Genomic DNA, 24,957 nt, shown 5'->3' on the forward strand with positions numbered 1-24,957 from the left:
GCAAGTGCAAGCACCGGGCAGAAGCTCTCTGGAAAGCTCCAGGCCAACTCCCCCTGTCTTCTGAATCCTGCCAAAAAGTACGTGCTGCGTTGGCCTGCAGAACAGCTCCATAGGCACAGATGGGCCAGAAGGAGCAGAACATCCAAGCAGCAGCTGGCTGGGAGAATGATGCTGTGCTGCAGCTCCAGCTGTGGTGATCTGTCACTGTGTAGGAGCCAGCCGGGGCATTAGAGCTGGCTTGGCACTTGCTACAAACCCCTTCATGAGCTGGGGAGTTGGACAGTGAGACCAGTTATGGAAGCAAGCAAATCAGCATCTTCGTTGGGTAGTGCTGCTTTCAGGAGGGCAGCATTCTGGGCTTTAAGATTAAATTCAAAAGTCCTGTTTTATGCCTACTCAAACACCCTGCTGAATGTACTCCTGCAGGATGAAGGCAGCTTAATATTACTGCCTGCTTTATCTGTCTGACTTCCTCACCACCCTGCTTGCAGCTTTTCTGCACTTGCTGACAGCAATCTGTGGTTTGCGGCCTGTACTTGCCTAGTCTCAGAAACCAAATTCATGCCGTGCTGGTAATGTGTGCTGCCAAGAATGGGAAATACGGGGTGTTGCAGGGGATAGCTGAATCTCTGGACAGAGGGCCCCAGAGTAGCAGGCTTCCTGCAGACTGACTTGGTGACTAACAAAACCATAAAACAACAAGGAGGAACAAACGATGGAAAGTGCCTGTCTGATCAAGGCCAAGCTTCGTTCTTGCCTGACTGCTTCCGTCCCAGTGTGTGAGGCTTGGCAGCCAAGCAAGAAGTGAAGCTGTGACTGCATGTGAGCAGGCTCAAGTAGTGCCTGGGGTTCACTGCAGGAACTTGTCATACTCCTTGGGGAGCAGGGAGCGCTCACAGGAATCTCTCCTCACCGCTGCTGGTCTGAACACTTGGACAGGAGAAGGAGCCATCAGAAGGGGCGCCACCATGGCTTTGGCTCTGCTCTGATGCTGCAATACAGGGACAAAATGTGAATGCACCCTGTGGCAGGAGGCGCTGGCTTGTCTGACAGCGCACTGTCCGATTGTGTCTGCATGCGCCAGCTGGTCAGCATCCCTCTCCTCAATTGCATGAGCTTATGCAATGCCCATCCCTCTGCTCTGCCAGCTGTGAATGTTGCTCCTGCCATACGCTGCCTTCTCTGTACTGCTAGGGTATCGGGTAGCTGCCCTCAGCCCTTCTGCAGGAAGCAGACCAGGAAGGCAGAACAGAGAATAGCTAGGCTAGCCAAAGGCAAGAGATATACCTGCTTGGGTGGATGCCGCTCCGGTCGCTGGTCCCTGGGCTGGGCCTGCTGCTTCTGCAGAGGTTTATACAACGTACTCTTCAGGTATTTGTAGAGATTGCTTTTTAAGTGCAAGGGGTTATAAGTAACTTCCACTTCCAAGCTGTTCAGGGCACTCTGCTCAAACAGAAGAAAGAACTTAGTGGCTTTGAGATGTGACAGGTAGAGGCTGTGGGGTTTGCTTGGAGTTTTCTGTTGTTTTTTAGCGTTGAGGGCTTTTTTTTTTTTTTTTTTTTTTTTTTTTTTTCAGAGATGAGTGTTACAGACACTCCATGCCACCCTGCAGTGATGGCAGAAGGGATCTTTGGCTGCGCTGCTACCCACAAGGACTTAGCTGTGCATAGAACAAGAGGCATCAGCAACCAGATCTTAATGGGTTTAAGCATTCCCTTGCAGGATGCAGTCCTATCCTCCCCTATGCCCAGAATCAGCCAACAAGCTGGAGCACCCTGTCTGGGCACTGTCACCCTCAACTCTCTGCTTCATAAGGCCTCTTCCCCCACCCCCAACAGACATGCAACATTGCTCCAAAGGACTGGTATTTGCTGTCCATGGAGAAAGCTATAGGATATATTGGCTGCTGGGAAGAAGTTTTGCAGTGCTCCATCACATTCCAACTGTCACTAGACATTTTCACAGCTGTTTCCTCTACTCATCTGCTAAGACCTATAGTGAGGGCTCTGCCCTTCCTGGCATCACCTGAAGCAGAGGCAGACAACTCAGGAGAACATATGGATGGATGCACAATAGGAAATGCAGAACCCCGAATCAATGGAAAGAAAGAGAGACACCTTATGTGTTTATTGATTTATCTTATGCCTAAAGCACCTCTCTCTGCAGTCTGAGGAGATCCATGTTCCCCAGCAATGAGGGAGACAGACACATCTTCAGCAGCAGCTGCATGTCCTGTGCATAAAGCCTGATTGTACTCTAATCCCTGCTTGTACAGCTGGGATCCTTTCCACAGCTATATGTGCAGGGCTGTCAATGACTTACCTCTATAGGGCCATGCACGCTCTCAGGATGTTCAGCAAGGAGGGCTGGGAAGGTTGACGGCAGCAAGAGCTCTCTGATGGCAACTGCTTTGACAAGTAAAGTGGCAGAGTCGGAAGGGACAATGATGTAGTAGGAATGCACCATGATGTTCCAGTTTGGACTAGTGTTCTGTGGCTCACATTTGGCCAAAAGCATCCACTTTCTTTTCTAAATGGCAAAAGCAAAAAACAATATGAACAATGGGCAATGGCCACTTCCTTCAGCACTTTCACTGTAGGGGCTGCTGGGATCAGGAGCAGAGACGTTCATACATATCAGAGTAAGAACACTATTCTGCATTGTGGCTGAGGATAGCATGTTGGTTTTTGGGTGTTTTTTTTTTTTAATTGAATGCAAGACCATTCTTAAGAAAAACATCAAATTTTGCTTTATGGCGTAATGGTAATGGAAAGTCCTCTACATCCCAAGCCTTGGTTAATTATTTTCACAAAGATGCACATCTAACTCCAACCCTGACTTTTGCACTTGTTACCTTCAAACACTGGATTTCTGACAGAATAGAGAGTCTTCTCTAAATTTTGGCGTGCTGTAGTATCTTTCCAGTGGATGCATCGGCTGGAAGGGTTTACAAGCCCAAGTCTGGCCCAAGAGATGAAGCTGCAGCTTTTGAAACATGTTTTTTTTTGGTGCAGGCTAGACAGATCTTACTAGATGTGTGCTAACTATTCCCTTCTGTGGCAATATTTCCCCATGAGACCGCAATTTTCACACTTACCAGAAGACTATAACATAGCGCATGGAAGCTCTGCTGGTTTGTCTCCAGTTCATCCCAGTCTAGCTGCCAGCAGCTTGTGGGCTTGATGATGAAGGGAAGTCCATACAATACAGACTCACAGACCCCTTCAGACTTCAGAGCCCTGCAAATATACAGCTCATGTTAGCGAACCACAGCCAACATGAAACCAGCAAGAGGACTCTGCCAGGAGATGAGTAGCTGGAGCGGCTATGGCAGTATCAGCTGCAATACTGCAACAAGCACTTCAAGTCTCTATCGCTGTGGCCTGCCACTATGAAACCTTGCAGAAAAGTCCAATTGCAGTAAAAAGAGGCTTTCTTTTTTATTTCCAGATTCCCTTGTACCTGCATTGATAAGAGCACGCCAAGAAACAAATCCAATCTTCATACATTTTGTATACGAAACAGATTGTTAATCTGGCCTCTTGGGCAATAACTCACCAAGGCAATTACGTATCTTCCTAACTGATTTTTACTGGATCATGGTTATCCTTCAATTAAACTGACACGTGCTCCACTCCTGCACAGAGCCAACATCCCACACAAACGCCACTAGAGGCTTTACAGTGCTTGACATTGCCTGTCCATAGCACACTTCTGCTTCATGACAGAGAATTATTAAGTAGCTTCAGTGCTTTGACTGTGGGCCATTTATGCACAATTGCTGAATGCTCTTCAGCTACTGACAGGGTAAGAATCATTTTAAGAATAACTGTATAGTTCAGAAATTACACAAAATTTTTCCTATAAAAAAAAAACTTCAGAAAAGACACTAGAGAGCATCACTGTTCTTGTTATGCTCTGTGCTACCAACCATAGACTACTAACAGGAAAGCAAACAATTATTATGTGAGTTCACATAGCACTGAGGCTTTGCTTGCTTTTTTACTACTAGTCAAATATTTAGCTTGGGCTTTGACACCCAGTTAACTGCTGCGGCCTCATTAGGTAGTGAGAGAAGAGCAGAATTATATATGGAGCAGTGGCTGCAATCCATGGAACTTCACACTGGAAGGAAAAAAACTGTTGCATGAATAACTTCTATGGTGTTGCACTGATAAAGTGCTAGTGTCATTTTTGTCTCTGTGCTGTTCCATAACACTAAGAGTTACAGGGATTGAGGGTATCTTACATCAGAATTTTGCTCCCTAGCACTTTGCGTCCTGCAGCACTTTATGGTGATGTTACCAGTTGAAATTGCACAGAAAAAAATGAAGGCTGATATTATACCAGCCTTCCAGTTATCGAGCGCAAAGCACGTAACAACACTTACTTTACAACCCGGAGTTTATACAGCACTGTAGCTGGCCACGCTGCCATCTGGCAGGGTAAATTCAAATCTGCTGTTCTCATGGTGCCATCAGCCATCCCAGAAAGTAGAGCTGGGTCGAGCAATCTCTCCTGCAAATCGCACTTCAGGCACACTAGGAGAAGACGACTGGTTTAGGCTGCTGGAAATGGCAATGTTTAGCATGACATGCTCAAAGCACTTATGAACACCAAGTTAATGTTTTCAAGCAACAGCAACTATTAAGGGAAGAACAAAATTCTAAAGCCTGTGAAACAAGGTAACAAGCTATCCCCATTTTACACACAAGGGGAAATGGCACGTGCTTGGCACATTAATGAAACAAATGATACTGTTGGTAGCTGGGCAGGCAAGTTCCAGTTCTGGCAATGAGTGGCCAGCTGTAGAGGGAGCAGAAACTTGTTTCTCAATGCCACACTGAGTTCAGGGCCACACATTTCGTGCCACCTTTTCTATCTGTTTGTGGAGAAACCCAGCACACTGATGATACTAACTCTGGTATAGTATGATATATAGATGCATACATTTTCCCTGGCCGCCTACAGATTTCTCGAGTGTGGGAAGGTGTAAAAAAAACCTGACTGCAGTGTAACTTGGTTTATCTTGCTAGCCATAATAAGACAATGCATCAAGTATGAAATTCAAACACGCCCATAGGATAGGCCTGGATAATCTTTAAGACTGTGGGATTTCGGAGCTCCCTGCAGAGGGAGGGAGAAAATGAAATACTTAGGGTGGTCTTGGGTGCAGTGGCATGGCTGAAGCCTCCCAATGGAAGGAGGAGATGGAGGTGTTCTCTCTCTGTGCCATAGTCATGTAGCCATGTTTTAAATAGCATCTCCAAGCTGATGACATTGTCCTCTATGGTTTGCACATCGATGTCCATGCCCAGGATTGCAATGTCTGCAGGAAAAAAAAAGGTGAAAAAGCAGAAATATTTTCAGCCATAGCAAATAACATTCTTTTGCATTTTCCCCTACACAGAAGCTTGATCCTCTTCCTTAGGACTCACTATTCCCGATGTTAGTGGTAACCATGCCGGTCAGAAAGAGAACGCGCTCCCCTTCTCTGGCCAAGCAGTTTTACCTGTAGAGATGAGCACTCTCCTTGAGTTTTCAAACATGGGGAGTCCAGAATAACCAGCTATGTCTCACTGAGGGAAACTGCCTCTTCAGGGCAGGAAGCTTTTAACGGGTAGTAAGGGGGCAGATATACCTCAAAGTGCTTGATTGTAAAACTCAATGTTTGATTTGGTCTGCCATCAGATTAGTGGGATGCAGAGGCAGCAGGGAGAGTTGTCAGCCTCTGTAGCAAGATGTGCCTTGTCAGTGCTGTGCTGCAGATGGGGAAAACCAGCAAAGACTCCTGCTATTTAGTAGTCATTTTATCAGCCTTGAGAAAGAGCTGAAATAACTGACCAGATTTCAAACTTAGGTAAATGAAATACAGAAATGGAAGCTGCAGTTACACCAGCATTGCAATGTACAGGCTTCTACCACTGAACTGCTGTAGTATTTGCCTGACCAATTTGGTGGCCTTCTACGATGGGATGACAGCATCAGTGGACAAGGGATGAGCAACGAATATAATCTACCTGGACTTGTGCAAGGCTTTTGACACCGTCCTGCACAAGATCCTTCTCTCTAAACTAGAGAGACATGGGTTTGATGGATGGAGCACTTGGTGGATAAGGGGCTGGCTGGATGGCCGCACTCAGAGAGTGGTGGTCAACGGCTCGACGTCCAAGTGGAGACCGGTCACGAGTGGCGTACCTCAGGGGTCCGTGTTGGGCCTGGCCCTGTTCAACATCTTTGTCGGCGACATGGACAGTGGGATACAGTGCACCCTCAGCAAGTTCACTGACGACACCAAGCTGAGTGGTGCTGTCGATACACTGGAGGGGAGAGATCCCATCCAGAGGGAGCTTGACAGGCTGGAGAGGTGGGCCCGTGCCAACCTCATGAAGTTCAACCAGGCCAAGTGCAAGGTCCTGCACCTGGGTCATGGCAATTCCAGCCACAAATACAGTCTGGGCAAAGAATGGATAGAGACCAGCTCTGAGGAGAAGGACTTGGGAGTGGTGGTGGACGAGAAGCTCAACATGAGCCGGCAATGCGCCCTTGCGGCCCAGAAGGCCAACCGCATCCTGGGCTGCATCAAGAGGAGCGTGGCCAGCAGGTCGAGGGAGGTGATTCTCCCCTTCTACTCTGCCCTGGTGAGACCCCACCTGGAGTATTGTGTCCAGTTCTGGGGCCCCCAACATAAGAAGGACATGGACCAGTTGGAGTAGGTCCAGAGGAGGGCCACGAAGATGACCAGAGGGCTGGAGCACCTCTCCTATGAGGACAGGCTGAGAGAGTTGGGGCTGTTCAGCCTGGAGAAGAGGAGGCTCCAGGGAGACCTGATAGCAGTCTTCCAGTACCTCAAGGGGGCGTACAAGAAAGATGGAAGAGACTGTTCAGTAGGGCCTGTTGTGATAGAACAAGGGGTAATGGTTTTAAAGTAGAAGGAGGTAGATTTAGGTTAGATATTAGGAAAAATTTTTTTACAATGAGGGTTGTAGAACACTGGAACAGGTTGCCCAGAGAGGTGGTGGATGCCCCATCCCTGGAAATGTTCAAGGCCAGGTTGGATGAGGCTCTGAGCAACCTGATCTAGTCGGGGATGTCCCTGCTCCTTGCAGGGGGATTGGACTAGATGACCTTTGAAGGTCCCTTCCAACTCTAACCATTCTATGATTCTATTGGACTTTTGATCACCATCTGGCTGGTTTATTTAGTCTGCTCAGCAGCTTTTGCTTTTAAACAAAAAGGCTCAAAACAGGAACCAACAGGAAATTCTGTTTCTGAATTTCTCATGACTACAGCTGAAATTCTCACTGCTGAGAACTCTCAGATTAAGGAAGGAGTTCTTCAGAGATGTGGCCAGGAAAAATAACATTCAGGGTCTGGAAGGTACTTGGTCTTTCACTAATGAAGCATGTGGCCAGGTGTGTGAGGGATGGGGCTGTGATCCACCTAAACATTCCCAGCCCCAAACTCTGCCAATTGACCAGAAATTTGCTACTGCAACCAGAAAAGGAGAAAATCAGCTAGAGACAGATAAGGCAACATCATCCAATGTTGCCTATCACTCAGTAAAAACAATATTGCCACTAGTAGTAACAGGTGTTACACTAACTTCACAAGGCATCAGGACTCAGGTTTTTAAGCTTGTTGTCAACTCATTGTGAGAACTTGCTGTGTGAACCAGAGCTTGGTACCAGGTGTGTCTTGTTGATGGGGAGTTTAAGTGTCAGCAGTAAAGGCCTTTAAAATGGAGGCCTGGATTAGAAAAGGATTAGAGGCTGTAGGGCTACAAAGAACTTGCTGATGTGTAGTTATGGGTTACTGAAGAAGTAAAATCTTAAGAGGTCAAGAAAAACTGCCCTAACCATAAAGAAAAGAAGCAACAGCTAAGCAAGAACAGCATCAGTGACAAAAACCAGCTAATCAACAGGGTAAGTACCTGACTTGGTTTGGGAAAGTAACTCTTCCAGTGTTGTGCAATATGTAGTCTGGAGGAAAGGATGAAAGGCTAAGAATTGTCTCAAAACCAAGCATCTTGTAAAAGGACAAGATCTTGAGTTGGTGAGGGAGAAGGAGGGGTTATTTCTGTAAGATCACTGAAATGGTAAATGGCCTACCTGCTTCTCCTTCCCTCCCATCTGTCTGCTTCTCACTCCCCTGAGTACCTGCTTCAAGGATTCTGGTTGCTTCTCCCTGCACCAAGGACCTTTTGTTCAGCCAGTCAATTGCCTAGAGTGATGTTTAGCAGTGCATGTGTGTCTGAAAGTGTTACCCCCAGAAACTATGCATTTTTCTCTTTAATCTCTCAATAAAGCCATATTGCACATGAAGTAAATTTTAGGTAATACCAAGAGATGCAGTAGTGCACCAAGTCTGTATGCTCGTTTTGCCCAAGTATTATAAAACCCCAGAGAAGTGCTGTGGTACATGCTTTGTTGTTGCTCTTCCAGACACAGTAGTTCCCCCTTACAGGAGTGACACTAAATGGCACAAAGGCAAGTAGTGTATATTGAACCAAAGCAAGAACTCTAGTGGTTGTCCTGCTGTCCAAAGCCAGCAGGAGTACCCTAGAGTACCCTGCCTGTCTTACACTCACCATTGCTGCTGGGCTCTTCTGCTGATATGCACTGTTCCACATCCTCAGGCTCCAGAAAGTCTCTCTTCAAAACCTCAATGACTTGTATTCTTCGCAAACTCATTAGGTCTACATCTTTTAACTTCTTTTCCAGCTGCTTTACCATTTCTTTGCTGGACTGGCTAGTCAAAATTGTGATCTGAAAGACAAATGAGAGTGTGCAAGAGCTGCCTTTGACCCTAATCCTCTCTTGAGAGGCAATGATGCCTGGTCTGTTTGAATATCACAGGTCCCACTATGGAGAAAGGAAGGAAATCTTGCTAAAATATCTCATCTATTCAAAAGTAGATTTAAAAGCAATTTTTTTTTAGCTTTGCCTTATACTTAAGCCAATATGAAATGGATTGAGAGGTTCACTACAGGAACACCAACAGGTTTTGTGCCACTGTTGGAAGAAGGGACCTTGACAGGCTGGAGAGGTGGGCTCATGCAAAGCTCATGAAGTTCAACCAGGCCAAGTGCAAGGTCCTGCACATGGGTTGGGGCAACCCCAGGCACAAATAAAGGCTGGGTGGAGAATGGATTGAGAGTAGCCCTGAGGAGAAGGACTTGGGAGTGCTGGTGGACAAGAAGATCAACGTGAGCTGGCAATGTACGCTTGCAGCCCAGAAAGCCAACCACATCCTGGGCTGCATCCCCAGCAGCGTGGCAAGCAGGTCGAGGGAGGAGAGTGAGACCCCCCCCACCCTGCAGCACTGCATCTAGCTCTGGAGCCCCAAATAACAGAAGGATGTTGGAGCAAGTCCAGAGGAGGCCATGCAGATGATGGGAGGGCTGGAGCACCTCTCCTGTGAGGACAGGCTGAGAGCTGGGGCTGTTCAGCTTGGAGAAGAGTGGGCCTGGAGAGATTTTAGAGCGGCCTTCCTGTACTAAAAGGGGCTTATAAGAAAGATGATGAGAAACTCTTTAGCAGGGCCTGTTGTGGTACGATGAGGGGTAATGGTTTTAAAACAGAAGGTAGATCTAGACTAGAATTAGGAAGACATTTTTTACAGTGAGGATGGTGGAACAGTGGCCTAGGTTGCCATAGAGGTGGTGGATGCCCCATCCCTGGAAACATCCATGGCCAGGTTGGATGGGGCTCTGAGCAACCTGATCTGGTTGGAGATGTCCCTGCTTCTTGCAGGGGGGTTGGAGTAGATGGCCTTCCAACCCAAACCATTCTGTGATTCTGCCAGAGCCACTGCTCAAGCTAAACAGTGACAACACACCTATGCAATTGGCTCAGGAAGCACTCGACAGACCTGCCGTGTGCATGTTCATTCCCTTCGAGAATCCTGGGAAACAAGACACCAGTATGTTTGTGTACTGAAATCTCAGATAAACATCAGACTGTCCTAGCATACCAACTCATCAATAGCCAGTCCCAAAACTTCAGAAAGCCTGAGCGGAAAGGAAATGTTTGCATGTGATGTTTCAAAACATTTTACTCTCCCTTCCCAGGGTCTTCCTCCTTAAAAGGAAGTTTGGGAACTGCTGTCCATGAGATCTACAGTAACATACAGCCTAGAGCTGGGATGAACAGAAATACCTTTCATGATGCAGGAATGCTTATTTAGCTGTAGAACTGGCTTTTAGGCTTTTACGAAATTTCCTAAGCTATCTGAGTGTATGTGGAACATAAGAGGTATACATTTACAAAGCATGATTCATGAAGTGGGAAGTGAGAGACAGAGTCCTCTTAAGGCATTAGCAGCTGCACCTTATTCAGGGCCTTGTAAAGTGCAAGGGGTGGGGATAAAGTACTAGTGCATCAGGATTACAGCAGGCACAGTTTGCCCCTAATTCTCTGAGGTGTGGACAAAGCAACTGAGTTGCTCCATTCTTTCTGTGTCTGCCATACAGGTGTCAGAGATCACCCTTTTTTCCATCCACCCAGTGCTGGGATGCATGGTGAGAACAGCAAGGATGCTGCCTGAGTTTCAGGGGCTCTCTGTTGTACAGAGATTACGATGGTCTATTCAGACTTTTCAATCATTTCACACAGCCATTGCCAATGATGCATTGTAAGGGACCCCTATTACAACCTGCAGAGTAGGAGCCCTGTGGAACTCCCAAGCTGCCCCTGAGAAAATAAAAATGCTAATTACAAACAAACCCTGTTGTTATTCCAAATATTGACCATATTTTCTTTTTACTCTGAAAACTGTTTTGGAGAGGACTGTGCCAAGACAATGACCATTCTGTAGGCTTCTCCTGTCCTTTGCAACTATACTAACTACTTTCAGGATGAATTGCATTTATTTTGTCTGTATGAGTTCACTTTCAATGAGTTGTGGACATGCTTTCAGGCACAAGTATGATCTTGTTACAAACATCCTATTGTATTAGTGAAAGTTCCAGACACGATAACCACAGAACATAACTGTAGGCTGAAAGGAATATTGTGTCTGTAAATACTGGGAACGTCTTTGCCTTTGACACAGTTCTTCTGTGAAAGCAGTTAAAATAAAGCTGAAAAAACATCCAAGCTTAAATACCTGGAAATAAAATTCATTTTTCTAGACTGTAAAATAAGTCAGTCTCCATAAGGAACTCAAATCTGAGTCTGTCTTTCTTTGCACAAGCATTCAAAGATTGCCACATGGGTTTTTTTGGAGGGCTTATTTTTTTAATTACTCTCTCCCTCCCATGGACCTTAGATACCACATGGGCTGTCATCTTAACGTGCTAACAAGCGGCAAGTCTGGTGGATAGCTCTACCTTCCCAACATTTTCTTACCTCAACAGAACTGTTTGTTGACCCTCCTCCTGCTGTGTGTCTGCTGTATTGTTTGAACTGTTGCAATCCATCCTGCACAGCCTGTACCACTCCATTTCCCCCCTGTGGGAAACAGCCTTCCCTTGGTAGTGAACGGAGCTCCGAAATGCAGGCTTGAATTCGTGCAAAGTTTTCTCTCACTTGCTGCAAAATAGTATTCAATGAAATTGAAAGACTGGAAATGTCAAACTGATAATATGAAATATTTTTCCATAATGTGGAAGGAGACTTTTGAATTCACAGCACTGAGATACGACTCGGGGCAGGAGCCAGGTCATAAAGCAGTGAACAGTGATATGAATCAAACCCAGATTATTGTTATGCTACTAACAACACACATGATCACTCCTCAAATTTTCAGCTGTCTACCTGTTGCCTGCCACTAGCCAAAATGTAGTAGTTTGGCATGCCTCTCTCCTTTGGTCCTACATAACACAGAGGCAGAACTTGAGACATAAACAGGAGTACTGAGGCAGTGTGATATCCCCAGGCCATAGTCAGCCCTGCCATGTCCATACTCCTTTACTTGTTGGGGTGTGGACGTCTGGAACCTGTGCTCAGGAGGGTTTGGAGTCAGACTGTGGCAACAGGTTCAAAAAGGTGCTCTACAAACTTGAGTAACATGTCCAGAAGTGGATACCAAGAGGAATAGCTTCAAATTTATCCTCTGTCATTCTCAACACAACAGCTGCAGAACTAGGGGAGTGTGAGGAGAACAAACTGCAGAAAGTGATCGGGCTGGAGCGCTCCCTCATATTAGCCTTTCCTGTTTGAGACTGGGATGATGGGCTGTTGGTCTAACTCAGGAGGGCATTTCTTATGCTCTTATACTGCTCTTTTAGGACTTTCACCACAGTAATGATTCTCAAAAAAGCAAACACTAATGGGAGGTCTGTGGCCCTTCCTGTCTCAAAGATGAGCTACCAGAGCAAGTGTTAGGAAGGAAAAATTATTCTATATCTGTCATTTGTAAAAATGTTTTATTCCTTCAGGCAATAACTGTCACTGTAAAATGGCTGCCTCAAGGACAGCTGATCTGACTGATCTGACTCATTATGGCAAGACGAACATTACAAATGCACAGATTATTAACCCATTGTGCTCCACTATGATGCTTTGTGTCAGTCTCATGAATTGGAAGATGTTAGGCCTTATTCTCACTGCCTGCTATAATGATTTAGATTTCCTGCAGTCCAGGGCTGCTGAATACTCATATTGCATATGTTGCTCAGCACTTCTTTGAACTTGGTATCACTTCATAGTGGTCACCTAAATCCACAGAAGTCAGTTTGAATATGAACCAGGCTGTCCAGGATCATGGTAGGCCCCTCTCATAGTCTTTCTCCATGCAATATTAGTTGAGGCTACCTGGTATCTATTACTCTGCCGTGACCTTTCCTTAGCATAGACATGAAAATGCGGGGGAGCAGCCAAAGGTGTGTGGAGCATCTCGGCTAGCGTTCACACAGATATCAGCTCCCTGAGCTTTAGCAAGAACTCAAAGCAGTTGAGACATACCCAGCAGGTAAACAGGCAAGTTCTGGCCATAGGAGAGATTACCAAATCTGTTTGAAGCAATATAAGACACTGCTGCCAGAAGCCACCTTCCTTATAGAAGAGGCAACAGATAAACATATGACTTGTTTGCTTCAGATGCTTGGAGCTCTGACTCACTGAACCACTCCTGAGCAGCCATCGTTTACAACATGGTCTTTCAGTGTGACTAAGTTACGAACTGGGGGGCTCAAGCATGTGTTCACAAACAGCTCTGATGGTTCTCCAAATAAAGTGGGGAAGAAAGCTGGGACGGCTCAAACCTCACCTCAGAATGGTGAAGAGAGCCATCTTAAGGAAAGACACCACACTTCATACTCTACAGTGCAAGTGTCTAGCCTATTATGTCAGCTCTGCTGTGAGGTTAGCAATCTTTGGTAAATGCACCAAGCAGATGCAGCTGCTAAGCATAAAGCATGTTTAACTGTTTCTGACTGCACCCCTCTTCTAGGCGCTGACACCCAGAGCAGTGCTGTAGGCCTTGACATGTCTCTTTGCATGTGACCCTGCTCCTTCATTACACAACTGCAAGAATTCATAATTTCACACTGTGAGTCCAGCAAAACATTTTAATCTGCATCACTACATTGCTTCCAGAGAAAAGCTACCAAAAAGAGAGATCAAAGCTAGCCATGAGCTGGGGTAGGTACTGTACTCACTGCTCCGTCTAGCTCCTTTCACATGTTGTACCCTCACCTACTTCACTTTCTTAATTTGCTAGTCCCTGTAGTTAACGTCTTTCTCCCCTGTTTCTTTTTCAGCCCTTTTTGTCAGGGAGGCTCTGGGAGTTGTAAGGGCTGGCTGCCCATCCGAAGGGAAAAACATTAGGAACAGGGTCCATCAGCTGGAAATGCTCTACTCAGAGTCCTTACTCAGTCCCCACATTAACATTTTTTTGAGGCTTTAATGCTCACTTCCTCTCTTATCACCATCCATTGTCCTCTACCAAATAACCAATTAAAGATTATTTACTTTCTTCCTGGTTTCCTTTTCTTTGGAATCCCCTGTTCTTTTCAGGGAAGTTCTTTGGACTTTTTAATTAGAGTTAGGCCAATAGGGGAGACCAGTAGGAACACAGACCATAAACAAGTGCCCAGGAAAGACTAAGAACAGGGTAACAGCGTATGACACTTCCTAATTTACTTTCCCAATCTCTATTTTCAGCTCTGGGGCTTTCCTAACTTCAAATTATTTATCTAACAAGCGAACTTTAATATAGCTCTATCTTGGTTCCTCACTGAGAGGTACCATGTTGTTCTCTAGCTAGATCAGAAAGTCAATAGGATAAACAGCGTGTCCTGTGGAGACAAAGAGGCAAATTCAGCGGTACAGAAGAAGCAATGGAGCCCTGGTATTTCTGAAGAAGGCTGAAACAGAATAGGTGTTTATCAGATAGAGATGTAAAACTGCTCCTGATTCCAGAGGCTGCAGAGGACCAAATATCATTATTACTGAAATTAGGTCAATTGAAGAAGATAGTCATCTTGCTATGCTTTACTGTTCCTAATAGAGAAAGAACAGTTTTGAAAAACTGTACTGAAAAGCCTTCAGTACAACAGCAGATGTCTAAAAGACAGACATGCTCACCAGGCAGAAGATCCAAGCAAAGCTGGGGAGAAGGGGATTTGGGGCTCAGGCTAGAGTTGTGCCTATCAACTGTGCGTGCACTACTGGCTCAAATCTTTTGAGTGGGAACTTTACTGTCTTGGACAAGACCCAGGGAAACACAGTATTATGGCAAAAGAGTTTATGTGACTACTAGTCATGCAAACACGAGGAGTGAGTGGTTTTTAGCTCTCTGTACAGCATTGCTCAGTCTAGTATTAGAATGTTGCATTGAAAAAAACCAGAAGAATGAATACATAGAAGGGCTTGGAAGTTATTAAGGGCATGTAAAAATGCCTTGCAGTTAGACTTATACTTTGTTGTCTTTCATTTATCAGCTAGAAGATTGAGAAGGGACCTGATTATGTTTAGAGGAAGAAAGTATAAAACACAAGCAGGTTCTTCAATCTAGCCAAAATAATAAATTCCTGGAAGCTAAAGGCAACAAATGCAAATTAGAAACCAGGTGTAAGTTTCACAATGACAATGATCAACCACTGGAAGAAATTATCTACAGAAGTAGTTGATTCTCTTATCTTGTAATATCTTCAGATCACAATTAGCTGTCTTTCTGGAGGAAGTCCTTTAATGATATATGGGTACTTTAGTGAAATATAGTAGCCTGTAATATGAAGTCAAGCAATGATCTAAGGGTTCCTCTGTCTTTAAAAAATGTGATTATCAAAATGAGGAATTGTTGTTTAAATAAAAAATACAGCCTATAATGATCAGAAAATTCCTATGGTGGAGCAAGTAGAGGATTGTGTCAAAGTGCAGTTGTGCTCTGCTGAACCATAATTACCAAATGAGATCTAAGTTTGCAATCAGTCAGTACGTTAGATCAGTGTCAGGACATACCCAGCAAATATAAAAACAGGTGTTTGGCCCCAGAGACTTACAAATTAACTTGGACATAACACAAAATCACAGAAAACAGGCGTGGAACCAGTTGTGAAACAGATTACCTAGTCCATCCTATCCATTCTACAGTGACATGCCGGGGTGAATTACATGTAAATTCATCCTAGGAAGCAAGACAAGTGTCTGTTCTTAAAGACCCTTACCAGAGTGGTTTCACAATGTCTCTAGAAAATGTTTCTTTGGTATACCCTTAGTTATCCTTGTCACATTACCTATAACCTATCCTACAAAATAAAAACCACCATTAGTCTCAGTTTTCTTGCAGATCACATTTGCTATGATTTTTTTCGCCTGTTGGCCTCTACCTTTCCTGAGATGTGAAAACTTGACAAAATATTTCAGAATGTTTTCACCATTGCTGAGTACAGTGGAAGGGTTAATACTGTGTGTTTACACTACACAGTATAAATGGGAGTGCTCAATATGACTGTTTATAATAGTATGACTTTGTAGATCCTTGTGAAATTTATGATGCTTTGTAATCTCAAGCATTTATTGTACAGTCATGCTCCATCTGTATTTATTCTACTGCATATCTCTAGATGAGTGAAATACTTATTCTTACTGACTTAGATCTATATATTTAAAAAACATGTAGATGTGGTACCATGTGGTTTAGTGGTGGACTTGGCTATGTTAAGTTTACAGTTGGATTCAATGATCTTAAGGGTTGTTTCCAACCTAAATGATTCTATGATTTCAGGATATTTCTCAAATTTGGCAAAAAATGTTTTGAATTCTGATCTTTTCCCCTTAAATGTCTGGAACTCCTTCCAGACGTTCAGCAGGGATGGAGCTAATTTTCCTCTCAGTAGCCAGTGTGCTTGGGATTTCATGTGTGAAAAATGTTTATAAAAACACCCTGATGATAAGAGATGTTGTTAATGAAACCAAAGACACTGTCTGGCTTTTCAAGTCCCGTTAACATCTCATTAATGTGCAGATGTGGGAAGCTGGGCAAAAGACAGACAGAATAATTGACCCAAATTGGCCAAAGAGAGTATTCTATGCCATAAACATCATGCTCAGTATATAAGTGGGGGTTGCCCATGGGAGGGGGCATCCATTCCATTTGGGGACCTATTTGGGCACCCTTGGCATCCTTTTCTTCTCTCTTGCTTGCTGGCATCGTTCCCTCTACCTTGCTGGCTTGCTCTCCCCCCTTTGCTTGCTGCTCGGTGTCGCTTCCATGATCGCTGCTCAGGACGGGCTGCATCGGTCATTCAGACATCGGGTGGTGAGAAATCGTACATTGTTCATTTTGTATATTTTGTATATATTAATATCCTCATATTCTGTTATCTTTATAGTTTTTAGTATTTTAGTAAACCATTTTTATCTCAACCCAGAGGTTTTCCTTTCTTCCCAATTTCTCTCCCCCGTCCCACTGGGTAGGGGGAGGGTGAGTGAGGAACTGTGTGGTGATTCGGGCTAAACCACCACAGTGTAATATACAGATCATTTCACCATCCAAATTATTAAGGCTGTAGAGTTATTTTTTATAACTTTGATAGAGAAGCAGTACAGACAGTGCAGAAAGTAACATATGAAAGGGAGAAATATAACAGATGTGTTAAAAGAGAACAGCACAAAATCCAATTTATACATGTTAGCAACTTCACGGATAAAAAATATGACACTCCTCCTTTTAAACATCATTCCTTCACAAAATTAACCTCTTCCATGAAGTCTATGAAACTATGCTTTTTGAAAATTATTAATTTTTAGATATACATTTGTAGTAAATAACTTTGTTTACTGAACTGCAACCAGGTATTGCATTCATGTTTGCGAGATCCCAAGGGATGTAATTTCACACATACCGTAAAGGGAAGCAGACACTCCTGCTGGTTCTGCACCACGTAGAGGCTCAGCAGGGGAATGCGGCAGGGGCCTGTCAGACTACATGCCAAACAGAGTGTGTTTTCCAGAGCTTCAGAGAGCACAGAACAAGTGTTGGTCCAGGAAGGTGATATGACATCCACAATGAGAATCCGTGATGGCTGCTGGCAGTGTACTTTAGTAGCAGGAAATGTTCTCCGTGTTTCTGAGAGCAATTTTCTGGAATTCATGGCTTCTGAACATAGGTATTAGATGCCTGGTTATCCGTCTGCATCTGAACAGGAAAAATTAACAAATAATAGCAATGAGTGAGACTCTCCCTTTCCTATTCACTTGAAAGCAACCTGAGACATAGCAAACAGTAATGAATTAAAGTCCTACAGCTTTCTCCAAACCAATCATTGTCCATACTCTAAGACAAAGCGAAAATGCATGCTGTCAGAAAATAAAATGGTTCAACTAAAGAAAATGCCTGGCAGATATACTTTTACAGATGCAACTGCAGCAGTTAAAAACATTAATAGCGTAGCCATGCCTAGCCTACGGATGAGCTGTGTGATATGTCTCATGATCCCCTGGTATAGCTCAGGTGCATGGCATCAATCTCCAGAAGTGATCCAGCAGCTGGTGGACAGTAAGAGTTTGAACTCCTACTCCTGTCTCTGTAGTGGCCAAGTGTTTATACCCAAACACCCTGAAGAGAACACAGTTCCCACTCCATGATACTCAGTATGAGACAAGTAGATGTCATATTCAAAAAAGGCCAGGATGATGCAGCAGGAAAATATTGCATATATATAAATTTTATTTTGTGGATGGTGGAGAATGGACCTTTTCCTTCCTGAGGTTAGCTCTCTGCACTGACAAAAGCACTGAAGTTGCTCAGCAGCATCTCAAGCTATTCAAGAACATGGGAGTGCTGCAAGCCTTAAAAAAGCTGTAATATCAGAAACTCCAAGAGAAAGCATTTTCAGCCAAACATCACCTTTGATTCGCAAAGCTTGTTGGAGATGCTGAGAATGCTGCACATGGAGGTGGCTGTGCCAAACGATGCAGAGATTTATTAGAACAGCTTGGTGGTACTGTCAGTGTTGCATGCTGCAGCTTGCACAAGGAAGGAAGGGAAAGATCGGGGCTCCTCAGTTTCCAAGTCCTGTGTGTGTGGGAAGAGAGGTGGTTCTTGTTGCAGTTCCCTGGGAGACTATGGATCCCTTAGGCACACGAACAAAGTGTGTGATCAGGACACGTTTCTCCCCCACCTCTTTTTGTATATTTTCTTTCAAATACCCACTCTTCCATCCAGCAGCATCACTACATATCTCTGCATGCATAAGGCTCAGCTGGTGCTGTTTTGAGAGACTTCCCCACAGTCTTTAAGCAAATTTGACCATTTCTGTGAAACAGTAAGCAGAAAAGAAGCAAGAAGCAAACAAGAGGAGTGTACTGTCAGGTCATGTGTCTTTCCTGTGTCTCATGTACAAAACAGAGGAAACCACACTGCCCTGAGCCCAGAGTATACATCTCATAGTTTGGCTCAAAGGTTTAGAGGTGAAGTATTCACAGACACTTATCCTCTGATCTTGAATATGACGTTTGTTCTCCCTCCACCCCATTTCCCTTCAATGCATACATCTTAAGCAGAAGAACCAGCATTTTTCTCTTAAAAAAATATTTCTCTTCCTTCCTTGTGAACAAAGATCCTGCCTAAAATCTTCTCTTTATTAAATCTAAGCGCATCTGCACAAAGCACTCAATGCTGTTTCTAAGGATATAGAAAATGCTTTAAAAATGTGTCTTGGTCCTGGTAATAACAGTAGCATGTAACCACAGAAATTTACTCGTGCTCAAAAAGGTGTTTGTATAATTGCACACGCCTTCTCATTCTCAATACGAACTAGAATAAATTCTTTCTTCCTATACCTGTGTAAATCCCCAACAGGCTTAGTAAAAGTTTGAAGCGACCCTGGATTTACATAGTTGGGCTCTAGTCAGAACCCAGGCCAGCATGCGTTCCTGTAATTTGTGTGGTGTGTTCAGCTGAGACAAGTAACTCTCTTATGTTCACCAAGGTTACCTCACCCTACTATATTTCCTACACCCTCCAGCACTTCGGAGTAAGAATTTGTGTAAGTCTTGAGAAGAGCAAGAAATGCATTTCTATTTGATTGAAGTATCATCAGAAAAAACTCAGTATTTCTAGGATGTTTGGCAGTGAAGGCAAAACAGAGTGATCACAGACTGAATTTCAAAACGGAGGCTAACATTTCAGAACTGGTGAAAATGTTATATATATATAGATTATGTACATATGTGTAGTATCTTCCTTTGACTGACATAATTTTGTTGGAAATGAAAAACTGATAGATACCACTTTATTCAGTGTGTCTTCTGGAGCTTTACAAGTTACAGGAAAGTTTACTTCACTGAACTTGGAAAAATATTTGTCTGTCTGGTTTTTTTGGTTTTTTTTTGTCATGAAGCTTCATTCTACTGAACTCTGCAAGCTCCCAGTGCCTTCTCAAACAAGGAAGAAAAACCCATCCCATAGTCAGAAATCTAGAAGTTAGGTCTTTATTTGCATTGGTTTCAGAGAGAAAAATGAGCCTTGATTCTGAAAAAGACAGTTTTCCTAAATTTGAATGAATTCTCTCATTCTTGATGCTGTTCAGGACTGTGCTGATTTTAAACTGCTTTAGTAAAATGGTTCCCTCATCAGCTATGCTCTTTATCAACTGAATGAATTTAATTTCTTCATAATTGTGGTGTCTTAATTAATCTCTCTTAGCAATATGAAGATGGTGAGGCATTGGACCAGGTTGTCCAGAGAAGTTGTGGATGCCCTACTCCTGGCAGTGTTCAAGGCCAGGTTGGACAGGGCTTTGAGCAACTTGGCGTAGCGGAAGTTGTCCTTACCCAGGGCAGGGGAGTTGGAACCGGATGATCTCTAAGGTCCCTTCCAACTCAAACCATTCTATGATTCTATTATATTCATACGATTTATATGCAGTTCTCTGTACAACATGTGACGTACAGGGTAAAGTGCCCACCTCTCTTACAGCCTACACCTTAGCTGTGATGAGGTCGGATAGCTGAAGAATTCTGTGTAGTCTAACTGGTTGCTCGGGTAAAACCACATCTTCATTTAAGCAGCGAGTGACCTGACAAAGCACCTGGCCTAGGGGATTACACCATAACTTAGTGTGCATGAGTGAAAACTGTCAGTTCTAGCAGTTGACATGACACTAACTTATTGCTCAATAAAACACAACTTATCAGCTGTCAGAGATAGCTGCTAATGGGGACATACATTTTGCTCAATGCAAGAACACAGAATTTTTTTCAGAACTAGAAAGACAAGGACAGAAAGAAAACTCTGCCATACTGAGTGATCTGTGAGAGCTGATAACATTCTGCAGTTCCCTATTATCCTATATGCTTAATTTGTTCCAGTTATATAAAACCATTAATAATATGCAAGTCTAAAAAAGTGTAAATGAGAGGCAACACCAAAGCCAGTAGTTAAAGGTAGTCTCCATCTTCTTTCTAATATAACAACCAGCGAAACTCAGATCCAACCTCACTCTAAGTGGGAAGGAAAAAAACACAAAAATTTGAATAATTAGTTTAAGTTAAGAATGCCTTTCTGGGTAGCTAAGCCCTACAGTCCTACAGCTATGAAGACTACTACTTTGAGAAGTTGTGGCAGCCTGGTGAGGTTCCCACCAACTGGAAAAGAGGTAACATAACCGCTCTTTTTAAAGAGGGGAACAAGGAAGACCTGGGGAACTACAGGCCGGTCAGTCTCACCTCTGTGCCTGGCAAGATCATGGAGCAGATCCTCCTGGAAACGATGCTAAGGCACATGGAAAATAGGGAGGTGACTGGTGACAGCCAACACGGCTTTACTAAGGGCAAATTGTGCCTGACCAATTTGGTGGCCTTCTATGACGGGGTGACAGCATCAGTGGACAAGGGATGAGTAACTGATATAATCTACCTGGACTTGTGCAAAGCATTTGACACTGTCCCACATGACATCCTTGTCTCTAAACTGGAGAGACATGGGTTTGATGGATGGACCACTCAGTGGATAAGGAATTGGCTGGATGGCCGCACTCTAAGTGTTGTGGTCAACAGCTCAATGCCCAGGTGAAGACCAGTGACGAGTGGCGTTCCTCAGGGGTCTGTATTGGGACTGGCCCCGTTTTAACATCTTTGTCGGCGACATGGACAGTGGGATACAGTGCACCCTCAGCACGTTTGCTGCCGATACCAAGCTGCATAGTGCTGTCGATACACTGGAGGGGAGGGATGCCATCCAGAGTGACCTTGACAGGCTGGAGAGGTGGGCTCATGCAAAGCTCATGAAGTTCAACCAGGCCAAGTGCAAGATCCTGCACACGGGTTGGGGCAATTCCAGGCACAAATAAAAGCTGGGTGGAGAATGGATTGAGAGCAGCCCTGAGGAGAAGGACTTGGGAGTGCTGATGGACAAGAAGCTCAACATGAGCTGGCAATGTGCGCTTGCAGCCCAGAAAGCCAACCACATCCTGGGCTGCATCCCCAGCAGCATGGCCAGCAGGTCGAGGGAGGGGATTCTGCCCCTCTGCTCTGGTGAGACCCCCCTGCAGCGCTGCGTCCAGCTCTGGAGCCCCAAATAACAGAAGGATGTGGACTTGTTGGAGAGGGTCCAGAGGAGGCTATGCAGATGATGGGAGGGCTGGAGCCTGTCCTCATCTGCTGTGAGGACAGGCTGGGAGAGCTGGGGCTGTTCAGCCTGGAGAAGAGGAGGCTCCGGGGAGACCTTACAGCAGTCTTCCAGTACCTAAAGGGGGCCTACAAGAAAGATGAGGAGAAACTCTTTAGCGAGGCCTGTTGTGGTACGATGAGGGGTAATGGTTTTAAATTTGAAGGAAGAAGATTCAGACTGGACATAAGAAAAACATGGCACAGAAAAGCACTGGCACAGGTTGCCCAGAGAGATGGTGGATGCCCCATCCCTGGAAACATTCAAGGCCAGATTGGACAGGGCTCTGAGCAACCTGATCTGGTTGGAGATGTCCCTGCTCCTTGCAGGGGGGTTGGACCGGATGGGCTTTAGAGGTCCCTTCCAACCCAAACCATTCTATTCCTTGCTTAGATTGCATGCTACACCCCAAGCCCCTCGTATCCTGGATATGATCTCTGAGTCTCTACATTTTCAGTCTCACTGTAACATTCTCATAGGTTCTTATTTCCTGTACTGATTTTTTTTTAAGTTTAGAAAGCAATACTACCTCATTCACGAGCCCTGTGACTGAATACTCAGAACGAGAGAATACAGCACACAGCAGCCTGCTGCACTTGTGCTCTGGCCCACAAGACTGACCCAGGAAAACCTGCACACTTTAACTGCATGTCCCACCTGGAGTATGAGGAAGTGCTGAGGCAGCTGTGGCAGCTGCAGTCCCTAAATTAGGCAACTTCCCCCACTGCAAGCCAGATCTGTTCTGTTGTAGCACTGTGGTATTGGCAGATCCTCTCTGCTCTGCCCACAGTGGGTGCCCACTGGAGAAGGGCATGGGGCTAACATGGCAGGTTTCACAGCAAATGGGCTGGCTGAAGTGGGTGACACACTGCCTGTGCCGTTCCTCCTCTGGAAATATATTCACAGAATAATTTATGTTGGAAAAGATCATAGAGTCCAACTGTTAACCTAACACTACCAAGTCCACCATGCTGGGCTTGGGCCGACCGCTAGCCGGCAGCACCCAGTCTGGGCCTTTGAGGGCCCCGTGGTCAGCTGTGCTGGGCCTGTGGTGCCAGGGAGCCCTGGACGGGTGCACGGTTACCTGCAGAGTGGTGCCGTGCCTGGGAGCAGTGCAGCAGTCCGGGGGGACGGATGGCTCTGGCTGTCCTTGCCCAGGGCCACCTCCAGCTGGGCACCTGCCCGGGCAGCGGTGCTGGGCCGGACGCGCCCTTCCTCTGGCCAGGGCCCTGTTCCACGGCCTCACCCACACACACACGGCGGGCGCAAGGCGGGCACGGGCACACGTGCTCACGGGCACATCTGGACATGCACGTGCAGTTACAGGCGTGCACGGGCAGGCATGCAGGCACACGCAAGTGGACAGCAGGAACTGGCGAGGCTGAACAGGGAGATGGACTGACAGTCACTTCTGCATTAAAGTAGCTCTGTTTTTTGTCTGTGCCTTCGCTCTCTCATCTGTTAGGAAACGGATGTTTAAAGGAAAATATGCATTTTTCAGAAGGGATTTTAGTCTAAGAATATATGCTAGAGATCTTCAGCTAAAATTAGTAAAGAGCCTTGCCATTTCAGAACATTATATACTAATTTACAAATTAAATACGCCAGCTGAATAATAAACCTAAGAAAACTATAAACTAAACTAAACACACATTAAATCTCTGTTACATTCAGAAACCTCTCAGACGTGTTTCTGATCAGATGCTCCAACAATCTGTTGTCTCCCACATCTTTATCATTCATTTGAACAGGGGTTTCTAGTCATTGTGCATGAAGATTATAGATAACAACAAATACCAGAGCAGTAAATAATAATAAATACAGATCAGTTGGGATAGAAAAGTGTAGGTCTTATTTGCAGGTTGCAGCACATTTGTGGGAAACAAGAAGAGAATTTGGATCATGGTGAAAATTATAGAACCTCTTAGAATGACACAATTGTTAAGAGAGGCAGCACTATCCTATAGGAGATTTCCGATTAGAAGTACGGAAGTGCATTTTCTCTGTATCCTAGCACAGAGGATTCTTTAATTTCTCAGACTGAAGAACATCAAATCAAATGACTGGAAGCTGAAGCTAGAAAATCATTTAACTTTTAAAATGTTTTCTCAGCAAAAGCATGGCTGGGGTCTCTGAATCTTTATTATGAGTAGTAGTAATAGTGTGTTTATATTATTAATATTTATATTATTTATTCAAATCATGTCACCAATGTCATCTAGCAGGACTTAATGGCACTGAACACCATTCAAACATGCTCCACAAGCTAATTTGTGATAGTAAACAATAAGCTCAGAGTATCATTAGCCAACTGTTATCAAGATTCTTAAGACATAGGATTAATATAATTTATTACATCCAAGGAGTTACAAAGAAAATGCAACTGCTTTGAGGAGGCTAGTGTTTTTGTTTTGTGAATAGTGAGAGTAAAAGCACAGCATGAGGAAAAAAAAAGGCAACAAAAAACCAAATCCAAAGATGGTACAGAGAGATTATATTTTAAGGCTCATCAGAATTAGAAGATTAATGTATGACACTGAATGAAAGAAGGGCAATAGGTGGAGGATGTACCAGGTCTCCGTGTGGACTATAGAAGCTAAGTCTAGTAGGAGAAGGATGGGGATGAGACCCCTCTGGTCTTCAAGCATATAAGGAGATGATGCACAGAGGAGGAGAATAAGCCCCATTTTTCGTAGTGAACAGGGCAAGTCACGATGGTGTTTGGGCAAAAGCTTTGTCATAATGAAGCACTTGCAATATATTACCCACATTGATTATAGCATCTCTCTCACTGGTGGTCACAGAAGTGATGGTGATACCTACCACGAGTAAGAGAGGAATTAGCTGGAGAAGGTGGGAGTGAGGAAATAGAAAGTTTGGGTTTAGCTGTAAGGCAGT

At 44.5% G+C, this 24,957-nt stretch overlaps 1 protein-coding gene across 1 annotated transcript; it reads right to left on the reverse strand.

Annotated features, from left to right (window-relative positions):
• Positions 1–850: 850 nt before the first annotated feature.
• M1AP (meiosis 1 associated protein) lies at positions 851–17,542 on the reverse strand. The gene is made up of 9 exons (XM_086747364.1): positions 17,294–17,542; positions 11,352–11,534; positions 8,591–8,768; positions 5,156–5,329; positions 4,391–4,541; positions 3,098–3,239; positions 2,323–2,529; positions 1,288–1,443; positions 851–991 (listed from the first exon to the last, which is right to left on the reverse strand). The coding sequence occupies exons 1-9, from the start codon at positions 17,540–17,542 to the stop codon at positions 851–853; spliced, it is 1,581 nt and encodes a 526-aa protein (XP_086603490.1).
• Positions 17,543–24,957: the final 7,415 nt, after the last annotated feature.

The sequence above is a fragment of the Chlamydotis macqueenii genome, chromosome 4 (genome assembly GCF_036417535.1).
Source record: "Chlamydotis macqueenii isolate bChlMac1 chromosome 4, bChlMac1.mat, whole genome shotgun sequence".
Lineage (NCBI taxonomy): Eukaryota > Metazoa > Chordata > Aves > Otidiformes > Otididae > Chlamydotis > Chlamydotis macqueenii.